Source organism: Ostrea edulis, chromosome 2 (assembly GCF_947568905.1).
Source record: "Ostrea edulis chromosome 2, xbOstEdul1.1, whole genome shotgun sequence".
NCBI lineage: Eukaryota > Metazoa > Mollusca > Bivalvia > Ostreida > Ostreidae > Ostrea > Ostrea edulis.
In genome coordinates this window covers 55768295-55779669 of record NC_079165.1, presented here as the reverse complement: position 1 = coordinate 55779669, position 11375 = coordinate 55768295, and the positions used below count along the sequence as shown (strand labels likewise).

Sequence of the window (11375 nt, the reverse complement as noted above, 5' to 3'; positions counted from 1 at the left end):
TCAACAATTGGTTTCCGGATGATAACTCGAAAAGTTTACAATCTAATCAAATGAAACTTTGATATATCGTTGGGTACCAGGTAAGGAAGACCCCTATTGATTTTGGAGAAAAATGGTCAAAGGTCAAGGTCACAGTGACCGAAAATAGAATGAAAATTTCAGAAAAATTTGGTTTCCGGATGATAACTCCGAAAGTCTAAATCCGAATCAAATGAAACTTTGATATATTGTTGGGTACCAGGTAAGGAAGACCCCTATTGATTTTGGAGAAAAAAAGGTCAAGGTCACAGTGACCGAATATAGAATGAAAATTTCAGAAATATTTGGTTTCCAGATCATAACTCAGAAAGTTTAAATCCGAATCAAATGATACTTAAGGATATTGTTATGTACCAGGTAAGGAAGATCCCTATTGATTTTGGAGAAAATAGGTCAAAGGTCAAGGTGACCAAAAATAGATTTAAAATTTCAAAAATATTTGGTTTCCGGAGGATAACTCGAAAATTTTTAATTTGAATCAAATGAAACTTGGATATATTGTTGGATACCAGCAAAGAAAGGCCCCTATTGATTTTGGAGAACAAAGGTCAAAGTCACAGTGACCGAATATAGATTGAAAACTTCAGACAAATATGGTTTCTGGACAGTAACTCGAAAAGTTTAAAACTGAAATTAGTTCTTCACAATTATAAATATGCCACATCATTCCTGGCTTCACAATGTATCCCATGCAACTCGGTTCATGCACCCCTGGGTGCATATACTGATTTTTATTTATTTATTTTGTTGTTGTTGTTGTTGTAATTCTGAACTCCAAAGTGAAAGGAAAATATCACAAAAAGATCAATATTCCATATCATGTACAAATCTTAAGTCATCAGGAAGTAAGAAGATTATAATAACAAGATGCCCATGGGCCACATTGCTCACCCGAGTCCTACTGTTCTTCAGCTGTTATGATTTTAAAAAGATGTTTTTTCGATCTTTATTCCCATGTAAAATTTCGAAGGGTTCTTACATAACTGCACATGCATTCACACAACATGGGGATGCCTTAACACCTATATGACTAACATGGCCTTGCTATTCTGGGAGAAGGTCAAGGTCATATAGATCATGGTATGATATGAAAGGTCTTGCCATAAGAAATCTATAAACAAACTTTAGATAGTTCAGGAGGTACTGAATGGGAAAGATTTTTATAAGTATGTCATACTCCAAGGTCAAGCTCACAAGGTCAAACAGTGTGGTTTCACAAGGTCTTGCCATAAAGAATCTCTATACAAAATATAAAAGCCCTTCCTTAAACAGTTCAGGAGATATTAAATTGGTTATGTTTCTTTAAAAGTAGGTCAAATTCAAAGGTCACAAGGTCAAAGATCATGGTATGAAATGAAAGGACTTGAACTAGGAAGAATTGTTTTAGCACACTATTAAAAACTTCCATTTGCCATAGTTTTTAAACATTTTTAGGGATCATTTTAAAGTTGAAAATTAAGAGTTATGGCACATAACAGTCACCTATATGTATATGTGCTTCAACCAAGGAACAGTGTTGTGAACATATGATAGGAAATCAAACTTACTAAATATTAAAGGCCTATGTCAAAAGACAAAAACGTTATGGTCCGAACAAAAAAAAATGCCCCAAAAATCATATTATTTGACCTTTACATAAAAGATCAAGGTAATCAAAAATGGCACGTGACACACTGTCTTATCATGGTATACCATATAATAAATATCAAACGCTTATGTCAAAAGACAAAAAAGTTATGGTCTGGACAAAAAAAATCCCCAAAAATTTTATTATTTGAACTTTTCATAAAAGGCAAAGGTTAAAGGTAATCAAAAATGGTATGAGCCACACTGCATTATCATGGTACACCCACATACCAAATATCAAAGGCCTATGTAAAAAGACAACAAAGTTAGGGCCCGGACAAACTTTGTATGAAAAGCGGAAGAAGCAGAAGAAGAATTCACACTAAAACAATGTCCCCTTCTGGGAAGGGGAGACATAATAAAATTAACCCTTTTTCTACCAGCAAATTTTAGAAGTTTTTAAGACTAAATGACAATATTTTTCAAATTGATTTAAATCGATATGAACCCCGATTTGGGGTAGGCATATGATATATAATTTTCTATCAATAGCACTAAAGAAGATGTTTTTCAAATTTAATGTTTTTTACACATAAATACTATATACCAAGTTTGGCCCTGCCCTGGAGTCAGAACCTCTACCCCAGGGATAATGAAATTTACAATTTTGGCAGAGGCCTTCCTGTTCTACATCACTATGCATTTTGTTTTTCTCACGTATGTACAGTTGTAGAGAAGAAGATTTTTGCCCCGCCCCTAAGGCTCCAGGGGTGCAGGAGTCCTGAAATTTAAAATCTATGTCCCCCTTGTCCCAAAGATGTTTCATATCAAATTTGAAAAGAATTGTTGTGTTAGTTATCAAGAAGTTAGAAATGTTCATTTGTTAACACACGATACACGTCGCAAGACGGATGCAGACCAATTGCAAACAAGAGTACTGCAAACAGTATATAATACACTTGTGAAAATGCTTACATAGGGTGTTTTTCTTATGCAATAATTTGTAGAACTTTGCTTTAGGTAGTATCAGCCATCATCAGACTGTGACATACTTTCTTTACATTGTATGAATAGAGGGTCTTAGCTGAAAACTGTGACAGGAGATAGGTAGACAAACCAAGAAATCTATGTGTAAAATATTTCCCCAAATGCGACCAAGTTCAACAACCAGTAAATATTCAAAATGTGAAAGAAAATTAAAATTTGTTGAGAATCAAAATCACTAAATTGCACTATGCATCTTCAAGTTATTCACATATATCCTAGTTTCTAAACTGTGGCAGGAGTTATAAGGACAAACCATGTCCTTTATTTAATAAAATATTTTCAACAACCTGTAATTTTCTTTAAAATTGAAGGAAATCAAAATCCTTGCCACATGCACATATTCCATACACATACAAATACTCTGTAAAATAAGAAGGTCCTCACTTGAAAACTGTGGAAGGAAAAATAAAAGACAAATCATGTACTCTCTATGCAATATCTCCTCAAAACTGACTAAGTTCAAGAACCTGTAATTTTCTCAAAAACTTCAGAAAATCAAAATCCTTGCCACATGCACACCTTCAGTACATATATATATACTCTGTAAAATAAGAAGTTTCTTACTTGAAAACTATGGGAGGAGTTCACTGAACAAATCGAGTACCCTTTTTGTAATACTTTCTCAAAACGGACTAAGTTCAACAACCTGTAATTTTCTTGAAAATTTAAGAAAATCAAAATCCTTGCCACCTGCACATCTTCAATATCCATACAAACACTCTGTAAAACAAGATGGTCTTCACTTGAAAATTGTGGAAGGAGTTTGCCGGACAAATTATGTACCCTCCATATAACAATGATTTTCAAATAAAGAGTGGTTGAAATGGATCAAAACTGCAACATGATCTAGAGTGATCCACAAAGAAGCTACATAGAAAGTTTCAGCTTGATATGTGACAGAGAAACGAAATTAGAAACCCCAAACAGATGGACAGATGGATGGATGTACAGACATCACTGTACCATAATATGTCCCATCTAAAGACGGGCGTAAAAAACCAGTCAATGTACAGTACAAGGAGAAAGTAACTTACGATATTAATTTTTGCTATATTTGCAGAATCCTATCATTCAGCGAATTCAAGAAGCAGTCAATAATTCAAGTGTAACCAGAAATATGTCCATAGGACATAAATGCCCCATCCAATGTGATATTTGTAATGCGATATGAAAATAAGGGTCCAATAGGCCACATCGCTCACCTGAGTCACCTTAGCCCATATTTAAAATTGTTCCCTATATATTCGCATGTAGAATTTTGATCCCCTATTGTGACCCCAACCTACCTCCGGAGGCCATGGTTTTATAAAGATCTTTTCCTTTATATTTGCATGTAAAACTTTGATTCCCTATTGTGGCCCCACTCTACCCCCAGGGGCCATGCATTTAACACATTGAAATTGAAACTGAGTGAAACACCAAAATAGGAAATATTGAGGTCACAGGGAAGATCAAGGTAAAAAAAATAATACCACATTTAAATTGCTACCACTACTATGTATCAGGGTAAGAGTTTTCATTAAAATGTTGTCAATAGTTGCTTTGAAACTGAGCTACACACCAATAATGGAAAAGTGAGGTCAAGGTCAAAGGAAATGTCAAGGTAAAAAAATATTGATACAGTTGAATAGATGATACCAATAGGTATCAGCATATAACATTTGATGAAAATATCTTGAATAGTTTCTTTGAAACTGACTTTGAAACTGAGCTAAGTGAAAAGTGTGACAGAAGGACAGATGGAAGGACAGAAGATGGACATGACAAACCAGGGCTCGAAATTAACATATGCCCGTCTGTCTATGACTGGATAAAAAGTCTGGCGGACTGACTGACATTTGTTTTAGTCAGTCCAATGGGACTGGTTAATTTTAAAAGCATCATTTTGGAAAATATACTTATGAAATTTTATACACACATTTGGCATGCTTCAATCTGTAGATATCAGACGAATCTGATTCGTAAATATAAATCCCACATTTAAGTGCGTTTGATTATTTCTGGAAAACTCTGTTGGACTGGTAATTTTTTCTGCGGACTGGTTGAAATTATATACCATCAGTCCGGCTGGACTGGTGACATAAAAATTAGCTTCAAGCCCTGCAAACGCTATATGCCCCGGCCATATTCATGATGGGACATAAAATCTTTATACAAGTTGCAATGAAGATTTGTTCTGTATATATTTTATACAATGCACCATTATACTTCAATGTTATTAATAACAGTTGAATAAATCAAATATACTTCTTCCATATCAAAAACAAACTTTTTTGATTGATTAATTAATTGATCATTTGAGACTGTCACACAACACTAAACCCAATAACCATTACATGTACCGGTAATGGTTTTCACATTTCAACTGTTTAATTGCTCTGGAAGTCTGGAAGTACATCCACCATGCATATCAAACTAAACAGTCTATCTCGATGAACACATCATTTCAAATGAAGAATTCAAATGACAATAATATTCATTTATAATCATTACAATAAAATCATAAAATAAACACATATCTGAGTCTGGTTTGTTGTAATCAAACACAGCATAAATCATAAGCAACAATTAAAAGTACTTGCCTTTTGCTCTGGGTCTGCTATGTTCAATTCACTTTGTTCCTGAGAGGCACGCCTATGACGTATTTCTGCAACTTGTCTCTTCAGTTCATTTAATTTCCCCTGCAGTTCAGCTACAAAGAGATATCACACACACTGGCTGACTCAGACATTCACTTTGATTCCCGAGCATGGGAAATTCCAAGAAATCAAACCTCATTTATTATCTACCAAGAAATTTTTATTCAGTCTTATTTTCACTAAAACTCATAGATAGACAATTTTGCCCTCTTTTAAATTTGTCTTTTTAATGTTAGGTATGTATTTGCTGTGTTGATATGCTTTTCTCTGAAGTCTTTCATGATGCACTAACACACGTCACAAAGTATGCCGACATGAAGCATTGCAGTTATACCATCAGGTATCTTTTAAGATGAAATTTAATTCTTAAATGAGCCAACTGTTTAATTGAGAAATTTAATGTCAGGGTCAGAAGAAAGGTCCAAATAAAAAATTGGAAATGCTCTTACCAAGCTGTATCTTATGAAGAAATCTTACATAGTTGACTCCAAAATGAGCTACCATATATATTCACCTACAAGTTGGAGTTTTGGGAGTTAAATTTTGGTTCAAAATTCTATGTACAACTTAAAGGCAAGTCCTAAAAAGATTGGTATTTTTCTGGATGGTTTTATCTAGTATATTTTAAACAACTCCAACAATTATCATAATTATCATTGACAAAAGTCTGGACATATTATATTATCTATGTATTCTTAGATTATGCATAAAGTACAAGTATTTACATATTTTATTAATTTTATTTTATTATTTATTTGTAAACTATTTATATAACTAATTTTTTCAATAACTTGACTTACTGTAAATCTATTGTTCATAGGTAAACTTGAATTGCAAACCCAATTTAATATTGAAATATTCATATGCAACGTTTAAAATATTTTCATAAAAGATTTTTAAGATATTGTTTAAAGATACTTTACAATATAATTCTTGACTCTATCAAAACTCAATTTATGAAATAATTACATCCCATGTACACTTTTTTAATGGGACACTTGCCACTATGTAAACACAGTGTCAGGTATTAAGGGAAACTGGTAATTAAGAGACAATAATTGTTTAGGTAAATGAATGCAAAAATTAATCATGATAATTGCCAATAATAGATCAAGTGCAATGTTTAAATCAAGAACAACAGATACAGCTTGGACATTGAGCACCTCAATTGTATTAACAGTAAGAGAGAGAGAGGAGAGAGAGAGAGAGAGAGAGAGAGAGAGAGAGAGAGAGAAAATGTCAAGTGGAAAATAAAATTGAGATTGATGTTCAAAATATATATAAGACAAGGGAAATAAGTCTTAGAAAAAAAACTTGGACGTGCTATGGTAAATGAAATGGTAGCTGTTTGGTTTGTTGGGAATGAAAGGTTAAATATCGATGTCATTTCCAAAATATTATTTGAACATTAAGAGTATTGATATGAAATTGATTTGTTGAATAAAAAGATTAAATATCGGTGTCATTTCTCAAAATGTTATTTGAAACAGAGGTCAAAACATTAGAGCATTGATATGAAATTGTCAACCGATTCTGGCAAAAAGTTGCACCGACTTATAAGCGGGTCAATGGCAAATGCCTTCAAAATAACCTTAGAAAATACAACTGGCTTACATGCGGGCCGACTTATAGGCGAGTATGCCAAAAAATCTGAAATGTGAGTTTAAGGTAATACTAACACACATAAGCCTTTACTTCATTTCTTAATGTTGCCATTCCATTTGTCTACCCTAACTTGTAGCATCTAGCAACAACTTTTTCCACATTCACAAAAACAACTTTCTGCTCTTTCTTATTAATTTTCATGACCCCCCAGTCAATTTATTTATTATCTTACAGCTTTTTAATTAAAACTTCTATTCAACATGTGGTATGAAATTAGCTGATCAAAGCAGTTCAGTACACAGAGTGTATGAAAAGGGTACTATATAAATATGGTATTATTATTATATAGGAAAATAACAGTTTAATACTATCCACATTTTCAAATCATACAAGGAAATAGTGATATGGCAAAAATATAATGAGGACATTCATATTTTTAAAAAAGTATTAAGGTACCTTGATATCGAAAAAAAAAACACTAGCAAAATTGCTCATAGCAGGATTTTATGATTGTCCATAATGATGTGTCATACCTTTAACAAAGCAGAAACCATTAGGGGCGAGATCAAAAGATTGATGTCGAATAAAAATCTAAATTCAAATAGTTAGGGGAGGGGGTAAAAACTTCGACATCGATTACACTTTAAAAAAAAAGTGACTGTTAAGAACCACATAATAAAATTACATTTTAATGAGTTTTAATGTTTTGTGAATAAACAGTAGAAAAGGTATGCATAGTGTTATTCATACACATATGCTTTTACTTGTTAATTGATTAGTTTCAGCATTCATCATATTTAGTTTGAAAGGGGGGGTGAGGGGTCTTGGCGAAAACTATGTGAATTCAGTTTTTTGTGAGACATTGAACTTTTGATCTCACCCCTACTCCACTATGTAGAGATAATAAATTATGACATTGCAGACAAACCATTTTCAGCGTCAGTCATAACATCCTGGCCCTCAATATTGGAGGAATCCATGCTGTCAAAGCTCATGTGGTGCTGGGAAAATGAGAGTCGTGAAATGTCATCCTCTCCACTATCCATTATGTTGATATCTTTCTCCTCCTCCTCATCAGAGCTACTCAGGTCCCCAAAAATCGCTGTACAAAAATATGAAGTGTAGTCAATACTTCTCAATAATTGGATAGATATTTAATGACCAATTAGATATCTTATTTCCACACCATAATTATCCAGACTGGTGGAGGTGTCTGTCCTTTTCAGGCTCGTTCCTCCAGACTTGGTAATCGACATCTGTCCAGAGCACTCTGGTTTCTCCTCCTCTGTGATCACTTCCCATTTGACATCTATTGCATCAGCATCGGTACGAAACAAACGCTTGACTTCTTTTTCTATATCTGGTTGCTCCATATACTACACAAGTGAGTTCAGTTTAATATATAGCAAGAGAACATACAAATCAACTTATACTTACAGTGTCAAAATGATTGAAATAGGTCAATATTTGTTTTAAATTAATTACATCCACTGAAAATTGGACAAAAGTTAATTTTTAAATACATACACTGTGATAAGTTATCAGAAGAGCTTATATCTTATAACTTCTTCAACACATACTGTACCTTTTTCTTCAAAGTTTTTCGAAATCTTCTTTTTCGGACATTCTTCAATGGCCTGGTTACTGAAGGTAGAAAAATTGACATCATAAAACATGACTGCATGCTAGACATTTTCAACTCTCCAACACATGTATTTATTATCATTATGCTATTCAAATGTCAGATTCATAAAAAAGAACGTAATGCAGAAAATCTCCTCAAAAGCATGATGCCTAAAATTGTATCAAACGATTATTTACACCATTTAAATCCAATATCATAGCGTGTTGCAACACGTCTTTCCAAACTATTGGGATCTATGTGGATTTGTAAATTACAATATAATCAAGAAAACGATTCCAACACAAAATAAATCTTGTCACTTGTTTACTCCATTATAGTGATGAATAAATAAATGGTAATGAGGTGCTCATTGACGATGATTTTTATAAGGTCTGTAGAGGGCCGGGATTGGGTCTCATTCCCAATGCTTAAAAACAGGTGTTTTTCCAAAAATGACACCTCAAAAATGATCAAAAATAGATTGGAAATCAAAAGTTGTTTGTTTTTTGTTGAGAAATCATCACTCTGGATATTTCAGGTATTGCCTATGTTCGTAGCTTTATTGTAGTCAAGCTTGGGATCAGTTTTCTGTGACAAAAAATGTTGCTTAACTAAATATAATATCACCCTAAAGTAAGAGTTTAGGATAGTGAAAACAAGACGTCCATACTGTACAAGTGGAATATTTAGCGAGACCCAAATTCAACGATTTTCGAGAGCTACTTCTAGCGACTTTATAGTTCCAAGAAAGACAACTATTACCTGTGATACGGAATAAATTGTTAGCAATATATAATTTTAGCAATCTCAACACCCTCGCTAATAATGCTAAAATTAAATCCTCGCTAAAAATTTTGCTTTAATATGGTATTTTTATATTTAAAAAATAAGATAAATCTTCAAGTGAGGAATCCATGTCCCCTACCAACCTGTGACCAGGTGGAAAATCAACCTAAGTCCGAGATTAAACACAGTCGTGGCCAGGTGGAAAATCAACCTAAGTCCGAGATTAAACACAGTCGTGGCCAGGTGGAAAATCAACCTAAGTCCGAGATTAAACACAGTCGTGGCCAGGTGGAAAATCAACCTGAGTCCGAGATTAAACACAGTCATGGCCAGGTGGAAAATTAACCTGAGTCCGAGATTAAACAGTCATGGCCAGGTGGAAAATGAACCCGAGTCCGAGATTAAACAGTCATGACAAAAGTCTTTTAATGGAACTGAATTCCACATTATAGTGCATTACACACAGAATAATTTACTTTGGGTAGTGAAAACAAGAGGCTCACAGGCCTTACCGGTCACCTGAGTACTAGTGAAAAGTTGCCAAGGAAACCAAGAATTTGATTTTTTTTTTCACTTGCTTCATTTTCTTAAATTGTGGATGGGGGTGTAATCTTTTACTATTAATGCTCAATGCCTTGCTAAATAGTTTTTCTTCATAACTTTTAAGCTTGCATTTTTCTCACTCACTACTACTGTTAAAATAGATGGGGAAAGATGGGCAATCTCACAGCACAGGGGCTAAGCCTGTTTTGGGCCCGAACTCTGTGATACCATAAATATAGCCCAAAAAACTTTTAACAAACTTGAATGTGCACTATGTCAGAAAGCTGCCGTGTAATGGAGAAGGTACGCTTAGCATATGAATTTGGCCTAGTAAAATCAAGAAAAATAAAGTAGAAGATGACACACTTTTACCTATCGAAGTCATTTGGGGGCAACACCCTAACTTCAAATATACAAACGAAATGGCGCCAAATCGTCACATAGTAGAATAATACGCTCCCGAATTTACATGTATTGCTATTTCTTAGCCAAAACTTCAAAATTTTACTTACATTTGTCAATATTATGATATGAGCACATTCAAGGCGACGGATGATATTTGTGTGTGATAAACGAAATACTTCGATTAATAATAATAAGGGTCTTTCATCAATCGCCTTCCCTGTGCTCATGGTGAAATTATAAAATCTGAGATTTCCGGAAAAAATTACGCATCGCATACATTTGATACTAAGATTACATATATGCGTGACAAATCATAAATTAAGGCATGTGTTACCTTTTGTGTAGTACAGATATGATATAAAGAAATATAATAACATTTCTATTAATTTATGTGATCATTATACATGTAATTCGGATTTTCAATTTCATTCGGTGTTTTTATCTAAAACGATAGTGATATAGTCGACTGTAAAATTATCGCTTGTTACATGAACTACACTCATTTGAAATAGTTTGTAATACGACAAGGATAGTAATTCTCGACCAACAAGTTATATTTATATCAATAGCACGTAAAAGGTCTTCTAGATAAGTAACTAAGTGGGTCTCAATGACATATACAGTGTGTGGAATGGCAGTTCAGTCGACTGCGGTCCTGGACAGGCTGGGATGAACCGGGTAAATGACTGAATTGGAACCAAAAGAAATCGATCATTCTTAAAATTATGTTTGATAAATTAATATGAACAGCATTGTTTTGGTGTATTCCCATATTAATGCTTACATGCTCCACGTGAACGTTTACATGTGGCCTTTACGTTACGGAAGGGGATATATTCTGGGAAAAGGCATACAAATATCGTACTGTAATAAAATCAACAAAAACAATCCCTATCTTTCATACTTATAGACATCTTAAAATATTCAAAATTGTAATATAGCATACATGTACATGTATACCACTAATATTTTACATGGGCCTAATAAAATTGATACTTTCTTAATAAGATTTAACAAATACGTATAAAATTAAAGATTGCTTTTCCATATGATTTATATTTACATGTATAAATGCAATCATTATTTTGTATTCAAATCAATTTTACCTCATCTTATTAAGT

The 11375-nt window shown here is 33.5% G+C and overlaps 1 protein-coding gene across 3 annotated transcripts in view; it reads right to left on the bottom strand.

Moving 5' to 3' along the window:
- Window positions 1-11375, bottom strand: part of LOC125679255 (transcription initiation factor TFIID subunit 7-like) — a 42529-nt gene that overhangs the window by 10672 nt on the left and 20482 nt on the right. For all 3 annotated transcript variants that reach the window (XM_056154498.1, XM_056154499.1, XM_056154497.1), the window contains exons 6-9: window positions 8482-8540; window positions 8083-8272; window positions 7825-7998; window positions 5235-5344 (exon numbers count right to left, since the gene is read on the bottom strand). In XM_056154498.1, coding sequence (XP_056010473.1) covers window positions 5235-5344; window positions 7825-7998; window positions 8083-8272; window positions 8482-8540 — 533 coding nt within the window. The remainder of the gene's footprint in view (window positions 1-5234; window positions 5345-7824; window positions 7999-8082; window positions 8273-8481; window positions 8541-11375) is intronic.